At 39.1% G+C, this 22905-nt stretch overlaps 1 protein-coding gene across 4 annotated transcripts in view; it reads right to left on the reverse strand.

The window, feature by feature from the left end:
- Window positions 1-22129, reverse strand: part of ZNF236 (zinc finger protein 236) — a 75501-nt gene extending 53372 nt beyond the window's left edge. For 3 of the 4 annotated variants that reach the window (XM_064150124.1, XM_064150123.1, XM_064150122.1), the window contains exons 1-5: window positions 22064-22129; window positions 7982-8124; window positions 6556-6720; window positions 4577-4755; window positions 3460-3584 (exon numbers count right to left, since the gene is read on the reverse strand). In XM_064150124.1, coding sequence (XP_064006194.1) covers window positions 3460-3584; window positions 4577-4755; window positions 6556-6720; window positions 7982-8124; window positions 22064-22124 — 673 coding nt within the window. In that variant the 5' untranslated portion in view covers window positions 22125-22129. The other variant, XM_064150125.1, reaches the window with a different exon arrangement.
- Between the last annotated feature and the right edge of the window lie 776 nt (window positions 22130-22905).

Genomic DNA, 22905 nt, shown 5'->3' on the forward strand with positions numbered 1-22905 from the left:
ATTACCAGCTGAAATGTGTAAAATCACAGAATCATTTTGGTTGGAAGAGATCTCTCAGATCATCAAATCCAACCATTAACCCAGCACTGCCAGGAAATCTGTATGGAACAGTTACTTGGAACAGGTTCCGCTCAACTTGTGGTCTGGAAGATCTCAGAAATCCCTAAGCAAAACCACTGGGGGGAAAGGAAAAGAAATGCCAAAACAACACATGTCATTCTTTTACACCAAAACCTGTAAAGTGTTTGTACCTGCATAGAAAGAAATGAAGAAGAAGAAGAAGGTGGAATGGACAGTACATCATAGAATCATTCAGGCTGGAAAAAACCCGTTAAGATCATTGAGTCCAACTGTTAACCCAATACTGCCAAACTACTAAACACCACATCTATGTATCTTTTAAATGCCTTCAGGCATGGTGATTCCACCTCTCCCTAGTGCAGTCTGTTCCAATGCTTCACAACCTTTTCACTGACAAAAAAAAATCTTAATATCCAATCTAAATCTCCCCTGGCACGACTTGACCAAATTTCCTCTGTCATACAACTTGTCACATGGAAGAGGAGAACAACCCCACATCACTGCAGCCTCCTTTCAAGCACTTGGATCGAGCAATAAAGTCTACCTTGAACATCCTTTTCTCCAGGCTAAGCTACTCTAGTTCACTCAGACACCTCTCACAAGGCTTGTGCTCCATTGCCCTTCATTGGACACACTCTCCAAATAACTAATAGTCAATAGTGTAACCCTTTTGTTAATCTAAAAGCAAAAAGTCTTGACAGCATCACTGCAGAAAGTGGCCTATGGTTCCTGTTCCTAATAAACATTAAAAGCCATTTTCCTTATTATATACACCTACCTACTGAAAATAAAACAATGAGCCCTGCTCAGAAAATAAATTTTTATATCATGAATGTCCACATTACTACAGAACATTAAAGGAACAGTAAACAACACTGTTATAAGAATGCTCTGTCACTATTTCCTGAGGTTTTTGTTCTCAGTGCTGTGCATACTTGGAGCTATTCATACACTAACAAATAAAGCTTGAAAAACTCACCAGAAATTTTAAGTGACAAAATATAAGAGAACTGCATTAACATACTGCATGTTTTAAACACACAGATACATAGAGCACTCACTTTCTTACAACCACATTTAGCCAAAATCATCACTATGAACTCTATTAGTCTTTTTCTCTTAATGAAAAAGCTTATCTATGGCAGTAACTGCAGGACCTTGAAAGCATTTAACACTTTGCCTTTGCACATTACTGCAACAAAAACACACTACCAACATGTTATATAGGATGCTATGAACATGCTGTGCATTATGTCTATTCTACTACACCAGAAAGTACTTGCATATACTAAATGCTAGGCACAATAGTTTTAATTAATATTTTTATACCACTTCTAATGAAATAACTGCAATTAATTCTACTTTTAAATTATTAATTCTTAATTAAATTAACATTGAAATAAAAGCCTCTATTTTCTGAATTACAGATCAGCATCTGCTCTGCAGGAATGTGTATTTTCTGTTCTCCTGCTTACAGTTTTAGAAGATGCTTTAAGGTCTGCATGTTTTAATTGTATATTTTTAATATAGACTAAAATACAGAACATTTATTCAGACCATCTTGAAGTACAGGGATCCAATTCATAGTGGGCTTTGAAAGGCAAAAGGCTTCCACTAATACCTGCTGGTGGACACACAGAAGTGATATTTCAGGTTAAGTAAATTTCTTTATAAACACAAAAATCTTAGTTCCAATGTGGAAATACTGGAACTTCTGTATTTCTCAAATATAACTTAATAAAATACAGATTTGGGAGGGGTGGATAGAAGGTTAATTATTTAGTTATTAACATGGAAATTACAATCTCTGAGACTTTTCTTTCTCCCAAAGGGTGTGCTTGAAATTAACAACTATGAGCAAATAAAAAGTATTGCATATAGCACAGATAGCCTCTTTTGACAATTAAAGACTTAAGTGTTATGAATTCTTTAAAGCAGAGTTACTTACACTACCTCAAGCATTGGAATGCCAGACAGACTATCTGCACATTTAAAGTGATAATGTACTTCACACATCAGAGTACTCACTGGCTACTTGGAACTTAAAATCACCTACCCTCACATGCAGACCTGGATTGTATCTTCTGTCTCTGGCTTCCAAATAGACAAATGTCTTTTTGAAAGAACTATAAATGCTCTTGAACTTTTTGAAACTTCAGAAAACTGTTCTCAATCATCTATATTGCTTCTCTAACTCTGATTTTGGTAAGCTTAAATACCATGTCACACAGACAAAAAAACAAATTATTAAGTTAATTTTCAATTACTTTTTTTTTTGGATATTACTTTGAGGCAACTTTTCAAGCAGGTACAAGGGTGACCTCTTGTGTCATTGTTTTACAACTAACTTGGAAAGCTTAAAAAGACTCCTAAGGCAGCAATGCAATGGAATTTTTATTTCTCCCTTTCTGAAGTCACTTGGGTACATGGCAACCCACCACATCACTGAACACTCTAAGCCAAACAATGCTGCACACTTACACAATCTACTACTTTAATTAGCTAAAAACTAGACAAACAACAACTTACAGGATGAAAATATATATATATATATAGCAAATTACTGGAGTACCTTCACTGAAGGTTCTCTTAAAAAACCCTTCTTTTTAAATGTTAAGCAATATTATGTATGTCTGGTTAAAAGCTGAGGACTACTCTTACAGTCCTCTGTACAATGAAACTTTTGCATTATTTTATACTTAGCATTTCTCAGACATTTTAATTAATGGTTAAAAAAATGCACATATTTATTACAGTAATTTTGCAAAGCCCATCTATTCTTCATTCTGTAAAACTGAAGTCCTCTTCAGGTATCAAAATTACAATCTAGCCTCATCACCTCTTGAATTCAATTTGAATAGCCTCAAAAAGGCAGCTACAGTAAATACAGAGAAAAATATGGCAATAACCTTTAATACATAAATCTAAAAAAGACAAAACAAAACCCAAGGCCACTATGTTAGCAGCATGATTTATTTTTATGCATTACTTCTCTTTTTGAGACTGCAGATTTTATATACTCTAGGGAAGATGTTCTAAAGTCAGAGTACTTGTGCTACAATTTTAAGGCTCACAGAAAGTTTATGTACCAAAACTGCTATTCTGTAACAAATTAAATTTGTTACATACTTAAAAGGTTTCAGCTATGTACCATTAGAAACAGATAAAAAGCTTTTTAAAAGTATAAGACGTCCTAAGCAAAAAATTCTAGTGGTGGAACTGGTAACTCTGGTGGAACAAAGAAGTAACATTACCTTGCAAGCCAGATGTTTCTGGCTATTTCAAGTCCCAGTCAGGAGAAAAGTATTTAGCCTTTCACAGATTAATTGATTTTTGTAAAGCAAATACAAACTAACATAATGACTGCCACAGACTTACCTGTGTGTATCCTAACATGTCGTGTTAATTGACTCGGCTTCTGGAACGTCTTTCCACAGTGAGGACAGGAATAGGTAAACCCACTTCTGTCAATATTTCTGTTATAAGATCTGGTATTTGATAACCTGCCACATAAAAAAGAAAAAAAATACTTTAAATATGATAATTCCCTTAATTCCAATATTAAACATTGTTTTGAAGAAGCTGATTTTACCCCATCAGTTTTTAACATACAGTGTAAATCTGAAGACAATGTATAGTACCCACTGTGACAGTTAAACTCTTTGATGATACAAAAAAAAATATATTATAGTCTCCCAAAATCACAGTCATCATATTAGATTAATTTACCTTGTCCAATGGCCTCATTGAAGAAGCCAGATTGAGATTACACATTAGGAAGAAATTCTTCACCATTGTGGTGAGCCACTGCAACACATTGCCTAGAGCTGTGGAAGCTCCAGCTCTGGAGAAGTTCAAAGCCAGACTGGATGGGGCATTGAGCAATCTAGTCTACTAGATGTCCCTGCTATGTCAGGAGGATTTGAACTAGATGATCTTTTAAGGTCTATTCCAATGCAAACCAAAAGCAAGAACAGCATTTATCGTAACTGTTGTTTCCCTTCATTTTGTGCTTTTCCAGATTTACAAGAAACTCTTGGTAGTTTCTATTGAGGTATACTTGCAAAAGATTATTAAAATGCAAAGAAAAACTTCTTTGCAGAAGGCAAATATTAGGATTTTTGTGATTATAGTGACTGCTATGTAAATTTATTATATATTTGCTTCAATGTACTGCCCTTAACCTTTAAAATCACACATAAGCATGTGTAAAAGCACTCTGTATCAAAAATTTAACCTGTGTTTTCAAATAGCTAGCAGAAGGAGCCAGGAGTGCCTGAATATGAAAACAGGGGGAAAAAAGGCTCCAAAAATATCTACCTACTTTAACAAGGTTTTCAAAAACAAAATGCCATTTCATAACAGCACACCAAAGAAGAGAAATGATCTGCAGAGATCATGGTATTCTGCTAACTGGAGATGCTACTCTTATTTTTCCTGGCTATCACAATAAAAGTTACATCTGCTCATCTTGTTACAAACCCATGATTGTCACCTTATTTTATAATGAGATTTCATATGCTCCTTTAGCAGCGAGGAAGTTTCAAATTCCTTTTTGCATGACTTGCAGCTGTGGATCCTACTGCCTGCCAGTTCTTGACGATGTTCTTCCATGTGTATGGACAGCTGACTCTGTAAAGTAAATTCATCTCCACACTCTGAACAGATGAGATTCTGAAAGAGATAAGAGATTGATTTTTCACAAGATTCTCAAGCAGTGGTACACATGCACAAGCTTTGCTCAAGTAGATGAACATATCCTTCTATGAACATCAACAGCTGAAAGCAAGCAGCAGTAAAAGTATACAAGCAAAAAGAGTTTGAATCCCATAACATAAATCATGAACAATAATCACTGCAAGTTTATGGTAATATTTAAATTAAGAAACTCCACTGAAACTGAATTCTGAAAAAGTTTACATGGTAGAAGAAACAAGCAGTTCAGTGCCATCATCACCTACCTACCGCGTTCAAGGGACACACAGAAACTTACCTCAGTGCCATTATGTTATGGTCTGCATAAACATTTGTTAAAAATAGTGCTTTCTAACCAAAACCATCTGAAATTGTAGGTTCAAAGATTTTACATTTCTATTGGTTAAAATTATACAGGTTGTCTCCTATTTTTTAACAATAATTCTACCAGAGTTACTAGTGACTTCAGCTATCTTCCTAGAAAAGATGACAAATAAACAGGAACACAATGTTTTTTGACAGATGTTACTTCAATCCATTCATTTTACAGCAGTGTTAAGCACACCCCTTCCTAGTTGTATTAGTATTCCATGTCATTTACAATGGAAATTATATTTGTAAAGTCTAATGCAAAAGCATTGTCATTTCTTTGAAATTCAGAGGAAGAACTGAAGTTGAAGTAAAAGCTCTGCATTTTTATTGACTTCCTTTTGCTTTTCAAAACCATTAATTTTATTTCTCAGTCTATTTAACAAAAATCTAAACAGAATGTTAATACTAAATGGCTGAAAATATTCACCGTCTCTTTAGCACTACATCTGTTAAATGTTCCTTACTGATGCACCTAAGAAATTTCACACAGAATCATAGAATCAACCAGGTTGGAAGAGATCTCCAAGATCATCCAGTCCAACCTATCCCCCAGCCCTATCCAGTCAACTAGACCATGGCACTAAGTCTTTTCTTGAAGACCTCCAGGGACGGTGCCTCCACCACCTCCCTGGGCAGCCCATTCCAATGGGAAATCACTCTCTCTGTGAAGAACTTCCTCCTAACATCTTTTATTATATTATTATTATAATACAATTATTATAAGTCATAATTGTACTGCCCAAACTACCCAGCGACGAGGCTGGTGAGAGGCCTTGAGCACAAGCCCTATGAGGAGAGGCTGAGGGAGCTGGGATTGTTTAGCCTGGAGAAGGCTCAGGGGTGACCTCATTGCTGTCTACAACTATCTGAAGGGAGGCTGTAGCCAGGAGGAGGCTGCTCTCTTCTCTCAGGTGGCCAGCACCAGAACAAGAGGACACAACCTCAAGCTATGCTGGGGGAAATTTAGGCTTGAGGTGAGGAGAAAGTTCTTCACTGAAAGAGTCATTGGCTACTGGAATGGGCTGCCCAGGGAGGTGGTGGAGTCGCCGTCCCTGGAGCTGTTCAAGGCAGGATTGGACGTGGCACTTGGTGCCATGGTCTAGCCTTGAGCTCTGTGGTAAAGGGTTGGACTTGATGATCTGTGAGGTCTCTTCCAACCTTGGTGATACAGTGATACCAGAAGTATTTATAACTAACTAATCAGTTAAAGACAGATGAAAACACTTGCTTGTAACCAGTCCATTAATTTCTGCTACTACTATTAAAACAGAATCCCCATCAGAAGTTTTATATTTCTTGTGAACTAGAGCATTTATTCCACCCTTCAATCTAAAGCATATAAGGGATTAAGTACAATCCTTATGACACATCTTTTCAAAATTTAAATGAAGACGTTTAATGAATTACCTCTTCTTTCTCATGTAGCATGATATGAGCTTTCAGACTGGCTGCTCTGGAGAATTTCTTGTTGCACACAGGGCACGTAGGATCTTCACCATTGTGAGTGCATTTATGAAGTGTCAAGTTGAATTCAACATTAAATGACATTGGACACTGGTCACATCGGTGAGGCTGTTTGTTAATAACCAAAAACAGACACAAAACTCAACCTTCCCTTAAGTTACATATACCCTAAATAACACATAACCATACAAATAAAAATGTTTATAATTAAAAAAGAGCAATTCAAGTACCAACCTATGATAATGATCTCTTAACAGTACTGATGTAATTGCTTTCATTTCACTACTGAAAATGAAAACACAGCATTTCAAGAGCACATGGGGAAAGCAAACAGGAGAGATAATGAAAGCAGAGACTCAAAACTGAGACTATCCAAAGGAGAGCAAAGTTATCAGGAGAAATTAATTAGAAGAGAATGAAAAAAGAATTTCTACTTGAACTGGTATCGTGAACTCTCCTTAAAGCAAAATTAAGAATTGACCCAGCAAAACAAAGAGCTCAGTTTATGCTGATTATCTGCTCTTCAGTTGGTATCTCCACAATCAGTTTTCATTCTTTAAGAATGACTTCACTTTGCACAAGTATGCAATAGCATGGTTTTAATAGTATCAACTTCCAACACTAACATCTTTACAATGTTCTTTGTATGTATGAACTGACACTCTAAAGTCCTACATTTTGTAAAATTTCATCTTTGTCTACAGCTACCTCAAAGAGTAGTAAAACTATTTTTCCACAACATGTAAAGTCATTTTAGTTTTGTGAAGTTAAAAAGCAAGGAACAGAAACGAAATGTTTCAGACTAAAGAGGAAACCAGTGGCCAAAGCTTCATTTAAAAAGTCACTCAAGTCTTAATCACATATCTGTATTTTTCTTATTCTCTTCCAATTTTGATTTGTAAGCAACTAAAGTGATGACATTAATCCCCTGACTAATAAATATACAGGTTGTTAGACACTGTTGTAACCAGTTATTAGGAGACTAGTTAATCAATGTAAGCATTATTTTTCTTTTTATTGCCAATGTGTAGCACCAGTTGGCCAATTAGATTAAAAGAAATCTACACATCTTCTCATCTACCTGAATGCTTTAGAAATAGGGAAAAAATGACTAACATTAAAAATTGCTTAGCTGGAAACAGCAGTCTAACTAAATGGCATCAACGTTAAGGTCCTGTCCCCAAAACACAAGGAAACATGAAGGAAAATCTTCAGAAAACTTTGGGGTTACAAGTAGTAATTATCAGTGAGGCAATTAAAAAAGCCTGAAGATAGCAGCTTGTGTTAGCTTTACTTAACAGTATATGAAACTATCAACAGAGGCTGCTGCTGTCTAAGTTTCTAAGTTTATAGCAACTAAAATTCATACCTTGTCATTTTGCTCATGATCCCTCATATGGCGCTGGAACTGGGTCTCTTTTGGAAAAGACAGCAGACAGATCTCACACTTATGGAAGTCAGGTACTTGATAGTGAAAAGGACTGTTCTCTGTATCTGGTGTCAGAACATCATCTACAAAACAAGCAGCAAAACATTTTTATGAAGATATATTTCATTTATTTCTGATTTATTGTTAAGAAAACACAACAAAAAAAAGCAAACTACAGAATTCAGGCAGAAACTATTCAAACTCCTCTAGTATTTTGACTTCAATGAAATCCTAACTTCATTAGATCTTCAAGATTTCAGGCTCAAACTTTACTGCTGCTGTTGACACAGGATCATAGAATGCCTTAGGTTGGGAAAGACCTGAGAGATCATATCCTCTAATCTCCCTGCCATGGGCAAGGATGCCTCTCAGCTAGACTCAACTGCTCGAGGATGAATGAAGTATATTCATATCTCTAACTGCTGCTCAAGGATGAAAGGAGTATATCCAGCTCTCTAATTGCCAGTATCTAAAGAGATAAATAATCACTTTTTCCTAGTAATTTGAAATAAATTCCTTCTGTGCTTCAAAACCCCCCATGAAGTTAGTAACAAAATGCTGCCAAATGCCCTAGGTATGAGTACAATACCATCAGGGGTTACTTGTGATATCATTACATCATGTATTTCTAACAAGAACTTTTTACTCTGACATACTCAGCAGTTCTGATGAGTTTTCTGCTTCCCCTGCTCCTTTCTCTCTCATTGTTTGGGTGGTTTTTCTTTCAGAATAGAAATAAACATTTTTTTCTTCTACTTCTGACAATGCAAAACTTTTTTTAGTTATCTTACCAGTCGTAAACCCAACATCAATCTTTCAAATAGCTGAAAAGTACAATAAGCTGCAAGTCAAACTGCATACACAATTGGTGGAGAAAAGATTCTTTCTTTTTGGTTGACCTAGCCTACACCCACACAGTTTTCTTGTTTTAAACTTCCACAGACACACAACTTTTGATATACAAGTTGCAAGCTTCTGTGTCCTCTTGCCAAAATGGCTAAATTCAGCCCTAGACATATTTTCCTTATTATCTTAAATCCAAGTAAGTCAAACACATTTTTCACTTGAGAAGATACTATAGTACTAAGGAATTTCCCTTATAGAAAACAAAAAAAACCCCAAACCACCAACAAACCACAAGCAAAGAAAAGCAATTAGCAGCAGAGGTTAAAATATGCAAAAAGCACTCATGGCAGTATTAATAACATCAAAACAAAAATCAACTGCAGATCAAGGACAGTAAAGAGGAAAAAAAAATATAATTCAGTTTCAAACACTACCACAATGGAATGCAGCAGGATGCAAAAGTTAACATTGATTTTACTGTCAGACAAGCATTGGAATGGGCTGCCCAGGCAGATGGTTGAGTCATCAATCCTGGATTGTTTTAAAGTCGTTTGGATGCGATGCTTCGGGATATGGCTTAAGGTGAACCTTGTGGAGTAGGGTTATCACTTGGACTTAGTGGTTCTGAGAGTCTTTTCCAACCTGAACATTTCTGTGATTTCTTGAAAGCAAATCCTGAGTTTCCCTTTAAGAAAGTCACGCTTCTTGCCATGCATGGAAGAATAAAGACATAGGATGCAACAAAACAACTAGAAGTTTACAGTATCCTGTTTGCATCTCCTCAGAAGACACCAAAGATTACACTTCATATAGTATTTCTGCTCAGTACTGCACCTATGTCAATGCTCTGCCTCATTCAAAGAATCATAGAATCAACCAGTTTCGAAGAGACCTCCGAGATCATCCAGTCCAACCTAGCACCCAGCCCTAGCCACTCAACTAGACCACAGCGCTAAGTGCCTCATCCAGACTTTTCTTAAACACCTTCAAGGACACCTTCATGTCCTCCCTGGGCAGCCCATTCCAATGCCAATCACTCTCTCTGTCAAGAACTCCCTCCTAACATCCAGCCTATACCTCCCTTGGCACAACTTGAGACTGTGTCCCCTTGTTCTGTTGCTGGTTGTCTGTTCTGTTGCTTGTACCTTTTACAAGGCAAGGGTAGAGGGAAATAAAACCACCATCCTATGTCCTGACTGTTTGTATTTCCTGCTAAAATCCTCACAGACAAAAAAGCTTGCAGTTGAGGAAGCTCGAGGAAACATTCCAGCACATTCTGGGTGAAACATCACAGCTTTAAAAAACATTAAAAATAAAAAAAAAAAAGTTGTAGAGACTTAAAACTCCCCAGTTCTGAACTAAACTGCCCAGTACATTTTTGCGTTGCAAAGTTTTGTTATGAACCTTTGTTAGACAGAAATGTTTTGCTTAAGTATCACAAACCTTTAATATGTATAAATCTTCCAATTATTATTATGCATCCTTTAAATTATCACCTGTAAATTCATAGTATATGAAACACTATCAGTAACAGGTGTACTTTTGATTCTTGAAATGGTCACAGCTCTTCAAAAGCTGAAAAGCACAGCTTTCATTACAAGGTATAGTACTTTAAACATCCTTGTGATAAATGTACCCAAGCAGATAATGGGTACAAAATTATTTCCTATGAATATTGGCATAACAAGAAAGGAAAAAAAAAAAAAGGAAGGGGGGGAAATCTATGCCAATGCTTCATAAATTTATAAAACCACAGAATGAACTGAGTTGAAACAGACCTTAAAGATCATCTACCACCAAGCTCCCTGCCATAGGCAGGAACACATTCCACTAGATGAGACTGATCAAAGTCCCTTTCAACACTTTCAGGAACTGAGCACATCCACTGATTCTCCAGGCAATGTGCTCCAGTGCCTCACAACTGTCACAGTAAAGAACTTCTTCCTTAAATCTTATTTAAATTTACCTGCTTCCAGTTTAAAGCCATCACCACTTGACCTGTTACTACAGACCCTTGTAAAAAGTCCTTCTCCATTATTCCTATAAGCCATCTTCAGCTACTGGAAAACTGTTCTAAGTTCTCCCTGGAGCCTTCTCTTCTCCAGGCTGAGTAATTCTAACTCTATCGATCTGTCTCTGTCCTCAATAGCACTGGTGTTACAGTCCTCAGATCATCCTCATGATCCTCTTCTGGACCTGCTTCAACAGGTCCATGTTTCTTTTATGCTGCAGACCCCAGACCTGAATGCAGTACTCCAGGTGAGGTCTCACAAGTGCAAAGCAGAGTAGCAGAATCACCTCCCTCTAGCTGCTGGTCACACTTTTTGATGTGTCCCAGGATATGGTTGTCTTTTTGGGCTGCAAGAACACACTGGCAGATCATATTAAGATTCTAGTCAACTCACACCCTCAAGTACTTCTCCACAGGGCTGCTCTAAATTTATTCGCCACTCAACCTGTATTTGTGCTTGGGATTGCTTCAACCCCAATATTCAACCTTGCACTTGGCCTTGTTGAACTCTATGAGGTTTACACAAGTCCACCTCTCCAGCCTGTCAAGATCCCTATGGATGGCATCGCTTCCTTCCTGCATGACAACTGCATCACACATCTTGGTGACACTAGCAAACTCACTGAGGGTGCATTTTATGCCATTATCAACCCCTAGGGAATGCTACTCATCACTGGTTTCCACTTGACATTGAGTCCTTGACCACAACTTTTCAATGTGACCATCTAGCCTATTTCTTATCTACCAAGTGCTTCATCCAAAAAATCATGTCTCTCCAATCTGGAGACAAAGATATCATTTGACAATGTCCCATATGCTTCACTCAAGTCCAAGCATGTGACACCAATTGCTCTTATCCACCAATGGTGTCATGGAAGGCCACTGAATTTTTCAGGTACAATTTGCCCTCAGTGTTAGCTGATTCCAAAACACCTCCTTATTTTTGACATGTCCTAGTACAGTTTCCAGGACAATCCACTCCATGATTTTGCTGTGCACAGAGGGGAGATTAACTGGCCTGTAGTCAGTGGGAACTTCACCAGACTGCCAAGACTTCTTAAACATGATGGTTAGTGGCTTAGAAATTTCACTTGCCAGTTCCTTGAGGACTTGTGGATGTATCTTACCCGGTCCCATGACATTGTGCACCTTCAGGTTTCAACCTGCATATATGTCAATACTGAGTAATCTACAGACTATTATTTTTTTCCAGAATTCAAAAGGTGTTTAAATTAACCGTACGTTAATGACAAAAACAAATATCCTTGTGATATTTCAGGAGAATTTGGTAACTATAAATATAGGAAATCATACCATCTGATGCAAAGATATACAGGAGTAAGGTATGTTAGCTTTTCTTCTAAAAGAAGGGAAAGATCACCACTAAAATAAACAAAAAAGGTTGACAAAAGCATAATCTTAAAACACAGAGAAGAACATAAAGACCACTTAAACTTTGGTAAATGAGGAGCTGAGCACATCACACCCTGTACTGATGTGTGAGGAGTTTATCAAGATGCATTCATGGGCAATTTTAAGTCCTGAGCAACCTCCAGATCCCAAGGAAGAACAAGAAGATGGCACACACTTAGAAAAATTGTTGCATATATTTGCAACATCTTAAGTGTTGTGCTTTCCAAGACAGTCTTTATAATTCTTTGCAAAACTTTTTGGTCCTATCTTTCATATTGTTAAAGAGCAACAGATAGATGTTTGGAAGTCAAAACTGGACCAGCAACTGAACTGTTCAGTCCAGCCTGAAGAAGGCTGTTCAACAGCAGGACTCTTACTGCAGAAGCTTGCCTAAAGGCCTTTAAGGATAAGGCACAGCAAATCAATTTATGTTAGATTCCAGGAATCTTCAAAGGCTGAACTACTGGAAGATCAGGCTGAAGATTGTTTTAAGTAGTTACAGCCGGTATGAATAGAAAAACAGTCCAGTTTGGATTTAAAACAACTCTGCTATGTCAGTTTCACTTTGACTCAAAGAGGAGGATTGAGATTTAACACAGATTAAAATCTAAATGCACATTTATTCATGCTATGTTTAAACTAGCTTAAGGGGAAAGACTGATAATCTTTTTTCACTTATATTCTCACTTAAGTACAATTTTGTCCTCTATTACCAATCAAATACCAGGTGATTCAGAGAGTTGCACAGCTTCCTTTCATTAAAGATGCTGGAAGTTACTTTCTATTTTACTCTTCCATTAGCAACAAAGAGAGTATTCAGAATACTATCTCTACTGATATCAAGCAATTGGGTACCAGTAAGGACAAATCTGTTGCATTTAGAACTGAGAAAATAGACACATGCACAAAATAAAACCAGAAGATATATCATCAACTGAAAAAGTAATAAGCAAATGAGCTATATTTTAACTTTTCAGGCAGGTGTCACAGACTCTTGAGTATGACTCCTGTCTGTCATCATTTCAATGTAAAAATTAAGTGACAGTTTGACAGAGTTTTTTGCCAGAAGGATTAATAATGAGACATACACATTGTTTACACTGATATCTCTATACTGTAAAAAAGTCAAGGCAATCTATGCTACCATATTTCAGAGAAACTGGCAATAAAGCACACTTGTGCAGTCATCTTTCCTTATAGCACATTAAAAAAAAATGCTTTCAGATGCATCAGCATGGATCATGAAACAAGCCAAACACTGCAAAATACCCCAAGGCCAGTATTTTGGAATACCCAAACCCAAATATATTATGCTGATTCAAGAAGTGGGCAGTGGTGATCCTGTCACTGCAGAATCTTCTACTTAAAATGCACTTTACAAGATTCTATACTTTTAAATGCTCTGAGAAGTTTGTTCATTTATAAGCAAGTCTAAACATTCACCTGTGTACCAAAGCAAAATAAAAATAGTGACATAAGTGACATAGTGTTTGATGGCCACAATTGATTATTTATCAGATTAGCAAATCTACTGCAAACAGATGAAGTGATGCCTGTGCTCCCAGAAGAATGCATTAGGCACAAAGATTAAGCAATCTGTTTATTGACAAATATATTCTGTCCAGATGAAAATACCAGTGTGTGCTCTGTTAATCAACTAACAAAATGCAAATAACAGTCAACAGCAAAGTTTAAAGCTACATTTTTTAAATGGAGAAGACATTAACCCATCTAAAGTAAAAAAAAAAACAAAACATGAAAAAACGAATATGCTCATACTAGAGAGGATACTGACACCTATAAATGCACACAGACAAAACACTTAAGTTAGTATCAGAATAGCAAATCCCCTGAAAAATAAATGGTTCTTTCAGGTCTGCACACTATAATAAATGATAAACCTCATTGAACAGCTGCAAAGTTCAAAGCACTGCCATTTATTTGTATTAACTGCATAGAAACAGTGCAAAAGCTAATGAGTATTTTTTCCCCAATTTGCAAGACTGTCTAGTTGCAACATAAATCAACTCTATTCCATCACAGCTTGAGAAAGACAGTCAAGTATCAATACAATTAAACTAAACAGAGAGTACCTAGCTCACTGTGCACTGTCAAGACATCTTGTCTGTATTCTTAGTTTGTCCAAAATGCCCCAAAATACCTGGATTGGATTTGTGAGGTCTCTGTCAATAATACACTTTCCAGTTAAGGGTAGGATTTACTTAAATACTCTTAATGTTACAAACTCTAAGTTCTTTTCAAACTAATCACCCTTCACTGAACAGCAGCAATCAAGCTTCAGGTCAGCTGAACTGCAGAGTTGATAGAGTCTTGATGAAAATTTGACCTCACAGTTGAGTCAGCAAGCAGGTGCTCTCTGCTGTAAGCCACTGATGGCAACTCAGTGTGGAAGAAGGAAGACAAAATGAGAGTGCTCCCAATCATTCCTTTCCTTATGTAAGCAGCACTGTGCCTCGTGGCAGCTTGCAGCCCTCTCTGCGAGGTGCAGATGGACGCATTCAGTTGTAAATGCAGCACAGCCTTATTAGATCTCTAATAGCCTACTCGCATCCAACTGAGAGGACACTGAATACAACACTCAAGCTTGTGGAATTCATGGATGAAATCTTGTCACTGAAGTTAAATGGCAGCTGGCAAGTCTATGGACAAAAGGGTCTGACCCTATCAAAACCTATTTACTAAGTTATGAGTGCAAAGAAAGTAGGAAGACAAGAGAACAAAACAGGGATGGCACTGTTGATGTTTCCTCATACTACTCTTGAAGACAGAACACAAAAAGATAACCATTAAAAGATTTTGGTTCATTCTGCAATCATAAAAGAACCAGATTATTTTAAATCCAAATCAGAACTCACAAGCAAAAGCAGCAAAGAGTTCTTCCTGATTTCTAATGGGAAGAGCAGGAGAAAGACTCAACTCAGTCCACATAGATAAAAACACAGAAATCAATCGAGATGGACTTTTATGAGACAAGGTAATTTTATTATGCTTTGGTCAATACTAAGAGTGGAATTTATTAAAGTAGTAGTAGTCCAGACACTTAGCTTCCAGAAGCACACTGCTGGGATGTGTACTCAGGTGTCAATTGCTCAGCATTTGCCAACACAAAATAGCTACACTCCTTGCAGCACCACAGGTGGCTCCAGAAAAGGGGCAGTCACAATGATGCACTGCAGGCAGCAGAGAAAGCCTAACAGAACACAGAATTCCTGTGTCCCATCATAGATGGTTAAATGCTAAACAGACTGTACTGTGTCTGGCTAGGATGGAGTTAACGTACATACAACAGCCTGTATGATGCTATGCATCTGAGATTAGAACAATGCTGATAACACACCGATATTGTTAGCTATTGCTGAACAGTTCTTGCACAGTGTGAAGGCCTTCTCTGTTTTTCATTCTGCCATCACAATGAGTAGCCTGAGGGTGGGAGAGATGTTGGAGAGGACAGCTGACACAAACGAACCACGCGGATATTCCATGCCATACAACATCACGCTCAGCAATACAAACAGGGAAGTCTTTCTACAGTAGTTTTTGCTCAGATACCAACTGAGTATCACTGTTTGCGAGAGGTGGTGAATCCCCTTGCACTACTTGGTTAGGAGTTTTGGTTGGTTGAGTTTCTTCATCTTTTTTTTTTGTTTGTTTGTTTTTAAACCTTTTTCCTTCATTTATTAAACTTTTTTCCTTCACTTATTAAACTGTTTTCATCTCATTCACAAGCTTTTTTCTTTCACTATTTCAATTCTCTCCCACATACTCCTGAAGAAGGAAGTGATAAATTGGCCAGAAGATGCTTAATTGCTAGCCACTCACCAAACAGATGTACCTTCCACATCATCCTGATCTACACAGGTAACAGAAAATTGACATTCTTTAACCGACTGATAGCTTTATCTGATATTCAGGTTAGTATTGCTGTATTTATTGCTAAATATTCCAAAGTCGGAATTATGCTTCCTGACAGCTACATGTGATTATACTGAGCTAGAATTTTTCAGATGTTTTCATGTGATTTCTCATGCTTGAGACCTTGACTCTTACCTGTGCCCAGCTTTCTACACTGTTAAACTTTAAAATTACCAAAATTATTTTCTAGATTATCTCCCCTCTCCCTAAGAGTGCTACAATCCAACTATAGGAGAAAAACTCAAAAGGACATGAAAATTCTCAAATAGAAATTTAATTACATCTAGAAGCACTTAATGCATAAGAATGAACAAGGTATGAAGGTATGAGCACAACTGCAATAAAGGATAACATAAAGAGGACCTACAATTACCAGAAAGCTATGGAGAAGGGACAAAAGAAGGGCTTACGTTATCACACAGGCAGAACTTAAACATATGTTATTTAACTGAATAGATTACTGAGGAAAAGGCATAGACTCGTTTAAAGTACTGCGATGAACCAATGTGGAATTCAAGTACACCAGTGCAATCTAAGTCCATCTTGTCACAAGACCAAACATACCCCTCAAATTTGAATTTTGTTGTTGCAGAACAGTGAGATGATGAAACCGAAGTATCACTATTGAAGCCTAAAGATCATATTTTCTACGGTAACACATTTAGTTGTCCTTCTTCTTTGGACACTCAGAGGTCACCACATCAAATCATAGCGCACAACTTCTAAAATAATCTACAAAGTATGAACCAGCAATAGAACAAGGGGACACAGTCTCAAGTTGTGCCAGGGTAGGTATAGGCTGGATATTAGGAAGAAGTTCTTCACAGAGAGAGTGATTGGCATTGGAATGGGCTGCCCAGGGAGGTGGTGGAGGCACCGTCCCTGGGGGTCTTCAAGAAAAGATGAGGCACTTAGTGCCATGGTCTAGTTGATTGGTTAGGGCTGGGTGATAGGTTGGACTAGATGATCTTGGAGGTCTCTTCCAACCTGGTTGATTCTATGATTCTAATTCAGAAAAGATTTAACTGGTGAATTCAAATTACATTTTTAATGAATAATAAACAGTTGGAATGTAAAGCCTCAGAACTGACTTTCCCCTGATTTAATACACCCACTTCTCAACTCATGCAAGAGGACTGAGTTAAACTGTGTTTCTTAACTTTGCGTATTTAGTATTTACTACTCTTTATATGTGAATTCTGTTAAAATCCAAGCCCTCTGAAGAAGGCACAAAATCCTAAATTCAAACAGTATTCATAAAGGAATTCAGTTTGAATTTGTGTAAAAGTAGCCTTTAACCACAGGACGTACACTCTAGCAATAAGAACTGTTTCAGTGCACCCTGTGAATATTTCACTTTGCTGTTCAAAAAAGTTCTCTTCTGCTATTTGAAACTAATCATAATTGTTCAAGTCAAAATTGGTCATTTTATATTGCTGTTATTCAAACAGTGACAAGCAGCATTGTACAAACAGAAAGGATCCTCTCTATGGGGAAGAAAAATTCAGGGGAAAACACGGCTTAGGGTGGAAGAACAGTCATACAGTCCTCAAAGTCCTTCTCATACACCTGAGGTAACAGAAACAGCGAAGTAGTGACTACCAATTCATGATAAACATTATAAATTTATTGGGATAAAATGGGAACACTCACAAATTAGCAGAAAGAATTAGTGACAAAATGTCAAGTTTTCACAGAACAGAAAAAACCGGTATCCATTACAGTAGTTAATAAACCAGCTGTAAGCATGTAAAATACTGTTCTGGGTCTATAATGAGTATGTTTTCACAGGATCACAGGATGTTAGGGGTTGGAAGGGACCCAAAGAGATCATCCAGTCCAACCCTTCTGCCAGAGCAGGACTACATAATTTAGCACACATCAGAGGAACATATCCAGACAGGCCTTGAAAGTCTCCATAGAAGGAGACCCCACAACCCCTCCGGGGAGCCTGTTCCAGTGCTCTGTGGTCCTTACAGTAAAGAAGTTTCCCCTTACGTTGAGATGGAACCTCTTGTGCTGCAATTTACACCCACTGCTCCTTGTCCTATTACAGGAAGTGAGAAGAGCCTGTCCCCCTGCTCCTGACCAGCCCTTGGATATTTAGAAACATTTATTCAAAGATTGTCTGTTTCATTTGCTATCTAACTGAACAATAAAAGCCTGCTATTTATTTCAATTCCAGCTTAACAGTAAGCCTTCATTCCTAAATTCTAATTAAAGAGTTGAGTAAGATTTTTCAGAATCCTTACAGTGAAAGATCTACCACGGTTTTAAAAACTTTTCTCAGAGCAAAATCATATTGCACCTTCCAAAACACTTTTCATTTCAAGGCTTTTTCTTTTCAATTTTCAGGCACTTCTCCCAGGCTCCAAAAATATTTTAAAAGCACATTTTCCATTACGCTAGTATCTTAAAGACAGCAAAGCCTATTTTATGCAGTGAGCTAGTTAAAAAAAAAGGTAAAATGTGAGGGATTAATACTAAGAAAGTATTAGATGTCCAAGCTTCAATCAGTGAAGTGAATATATTCAGAAAGAAGCATGAGAAAATATATACCAATATAAACAGGGCACAATAAATGTTACCCTGCGTATTTTTTTTTTTGCTACTTTAGCTGCACAACAATAGTGGAAATCACTCTTGAGTGTCTTGGAGAGACTCCTAGGGGAACAGTGTAAACAGAACTGTCCCTCAGTCGCTGGTTCTCAGATGAACGTTGGCGATGACACCCCAGAGACTACGGAAAATTCACATGGCCTCAGACTCTTGACAGGTCAAACTCAGTAACGCCGGTTAGAATCACAGCAGCCACACTGGCAACTCTGAGGCCACAGACGTTAATGATTCTGTTTTTTAACTTCCTTCATAAGTCGAAGGCTATGTCACAAAAACCTGTGTAAACGTGTTAACACAAATTATGTGCTAAGAATTGCCTGTCCTTTTCTTTGTTTAAAAAGACCTGCATGGAGTGCCTTTTTGTTTGTTTGTTTGTTTTCTAATGCATTCTTCTTGCTTCATATATATTCAAGGTCTTATCCTGAAATTTTCAGGATATAAGAGCCAAGGACTCATCATGCCTCTGCAAAAGCATCTGCTATAGAACCATTGCTAAGCAGCCAGAACAAGAATCAAAGAGCAGCAAACCCTCAAAACACCAAAGATTAGGTCTTTTAAGCCTCTTGAGACTCACACCCTTTATTTCATTCACCTCAGAAGAGAATCACAGAATGGTTAAGGTTGAAGAGGCTACTGGAGCTCATCATGCCTAACCCCTCCACTCAAGCTGGGCTACCTACAGCCAGTTTCCAGAGTCACATATAGGTGGCTCTTGAGTTTCTCTAAGAGAAGCAGACTCCATGAATTTCTCATGTAATCAGTGCCAGTGCTCAGTCACCCTCACAGCAAAGACGTGCTTCCATATGCTCTGACAGACCCTTCTGCATTTTAGTTTGTGCCCATCACAGAAGTCAATCTGAATAATTCAATTAGACTTAATATATACATACACACACATATGTATATAAAATCTCAAGACAGTTTTGGTAAAACATTATCAATGCAAAGCAAAAGTTATCTTAGAATAGCAGGCACTGAGATCCAGATAGCGTTTTGACTATTGTTCAGGAGTTTTATTTCATTTCCCTAGAACAAAGAATATGTTCCAATATTTGACAAGAAGCTGCATAACAAAACATTGCTGCTTCACCTTTATTTTCTTCCAAAACTGTATTACCATGATCATGCAGACTTTACAACTATAGAGAGCAATACTGTTTTTCTATTAAAGACATTAGTGTACCAGGGTTGTAGAAATTCCAAGGGCCACACTAAAAAAGTACAGTACCTGAGCCCATACAATTTCCTAACCAAAAACCACATTCATTTTTTGTAAACGTCTATTTTCTAAATAAAATGTCTCCTGCTAAAAAGAGAAGCATGTGGAATTCACAAACAGTTTTCAAATTCAGAAATACTGAATCTGAACAGGACAAACAGCCAAATGTTCCAAGAACATGAATTTCCCAGATTCAAGCTGCCCTGCTCAGCCAGAGCTTCCTTGTTCATGATTTTCTTTTAATGAATTAGCAAATTGTTTTAAAGAAATTAAACACAAGGAATGCACAAAATATGATCAAGCTCATCACGAGTCATGCCACCCTTACTTCTTACCATAGGAAGAGTCCAGGATCAAGGTCAAGCTACAAGCAAGAGGGACAGAGCTAATAGGCACTTACTCTGGACAGCCTGTTCTTATCTTTTTCTGATTCATTGATTGCACCACTACTGCAGGAGCTTAGATTTACATGATATATCCTTGCATGACCTACTAGACAGCTAAACAGATGTTTTAGTTAAAATAATCTTGTTAAAAAAAATCTCAACTTTCAAAACTAGTAACAGCCAAAGCTTTTTGGATCCTTTATCTAGTACTTAGTGTGCAAACGCTGAAACCAATAGCTCCAAAAAAAAAAAATCTGAGGTCCTTTAGGGTTCCCATGCTGGAGAAAACATTTTAGCCAACTTCCCAACGCTCATGTAACAGTACAACCTGTTTTGGTTTTTTGTTTGCTTTTTTGAACTGCCAGCAGATTTCAGTTCTACAGAACACATCCCACAGAACACTCACCTACACACTCCTCTCGAAGAGCCAGAGATCATCCGCAAACCAGATATTTTAAATATATACTGAAAATATTAATCAGTTCATTTTTCACGACAGAAATAACCATGGCATTTTAATTTCCTTAGGAAATCTCGCTCTAAGATCTAAATATCTACTGCTACATGCTTCTGTTGAAACTAAAGTCCTTGAAGAAGGTATCAGGTCCATTTGAAACAGTATTTTTTGCAGGTTGTGGGCCTTACTCAGATACTACTAACAAATCTTTAATAACATCATTAGGAACAAACTACACAAGAGAGTCATAAAACTCACAAGCTACAAACCGCTGCCAGAAAACCCCAAACGCATCAAATCAATCCTGTCCTTCAGTATTCTCGACACTGAAATGAAGGTAAATGTTTTTTAAAACATAGAACAATGTCATACGAACTAAAACTCGTTTGGGAAACAAAACCACCTTTTTTTTTTTTAACATATATTCACAAAGAAAATTACTATGAGGATTTTTTTTAAACGTTAAAAAAAAAACTCCCTCTGGTAATCGAAAAACTAAAGAGTTTAATTTTGTTTCCAATCGTTTATCGCCCTTTATTCGAAGCTTTCATTATTTTAGAGCCAGGGGGGAGGGCAGGCAGGAGGAATAAGAGCGGCGGAGGGAGTCGGGCGCTTTCCTGTCTTGTACCGCTGCCGCAAGCCCGCCTGGGCTCTTCCTCTGGCCCTCACCAGCTGCAGCCAGCCCGGCATGTTCGCAGTACTGCTACCACAGCCCGAGGCATGCCAGGAAGGAGGAAGGCAAGGCCGCTAGTCTGGGCCAAGAAATCTTCCTGCCCCAACAAGCAAAAGCCACGGCCGCGCTGCGACGAGCTCGCCCCACACCCTCTGTGGATGCGAGGAGCCATTAAAGCCGCCGCTACCCGAGAAGCGGGATCCTGCAGGGCCTCGCCGGCCACGCAGGTTCTCCTCCGCCGCACCGTGTGGGGCGGCGGGAGCTGCCCGCTCGGTATCATTCCGCAGGGCCGGGCCAGGCTCCCTCCCCTCCGCCCTCTTGCCTATACACTCACACAATAGACCCGGCCTTCCTCCTCCATATCCGGGGACTATATGCGGAGCCCGCGGAGGCTTTCTGCCTTCTCGCAGATCCCGCAATTCCACCCCCGGGCGCGTATCGCGCTCGCCCGGCCGCGCTGTTTACCTGCCTCGCTGCCGGCCTTGCTAGTCTCCCTACTGGGTTTGGGAGGCCGCCCCCTCGGCATGGCTGCCCCCTCCCTCCCCCACCCCCCCCCCTTCCTTCCCTCCCCCCAGCGCACACACACACACACGCACACACAGAGTTGGCAACGGCGGAGGAAGCGGCGGTTGGTGAAAGGGGGACAAAGGGGCGGGGACGAGGGAGCGAACCCGGCCCTATATACGGGCCGTCAGGCACTAGGTGCTGCGGGAGTCCGACAAGCAGGCGGGAGTTTGGTGTAAGCGCGTACAGGCTCACCAAGAGGCTGGGGGGCGAGAAGGAAGAGCGAGAGAAGAAGGGGCGAACTCACAGCAAGGCCGGGCGGCGCAGGCGCACTGAGAGCGCCTCGCCAACGCGAGCTGGGGGGGGGGTAGGGGACACGGCGGCGCGAAGGGGGTGGCGGAGGGGCGGTGGCGGAGAGGTTTGGGTACGCATGCGCTCAGGTTGCGGGCGGGACGAATGTGCCTGCGGGCTTGAGGTGGGGACATCCGGGTATGGGGGCCTGTGGGCCTAGCTTGGGCGCTGGAGGGAGAGGTGTGCTGGCGCCTTGTGAATCTCGACGGAGCGGGCTTGCGCCTAGGCCCTGGTTATGGTCTCATCTGCTCAGAGCGTCTGGTCCCTTCAGACTGTGGGAGCCGGCACAGCGTAAGGCCGAGGCAGGAGGGATGAAGTCAGAGCGTAGGAACAGGCAGGGCGGCCTTCCGTTGCCCGCGGCCAGAGCTGCAGTGGCGGCGGCGCTGTTGCCTGGTGGCGGTCGTTCCTTTCCTGCGCGAGTTTTATTTTTAGCGTGGAAGGCGCATAACCTG

This window comes from Pogoniulus pusillus, chromosome 10 (assembly GCF_015220805.1).
Source record: "Pogoniulus pusillus isolate bPogPus1 chromosome 10, bPogPus1.pri, whole genome shotgun sequence".
Lineage (NCBI taxonomy): Eukaryota > Metazoa > Chordata > Aves > Piciformes > Lybiidae > Pogoniulus > Pogoniulus pusillus.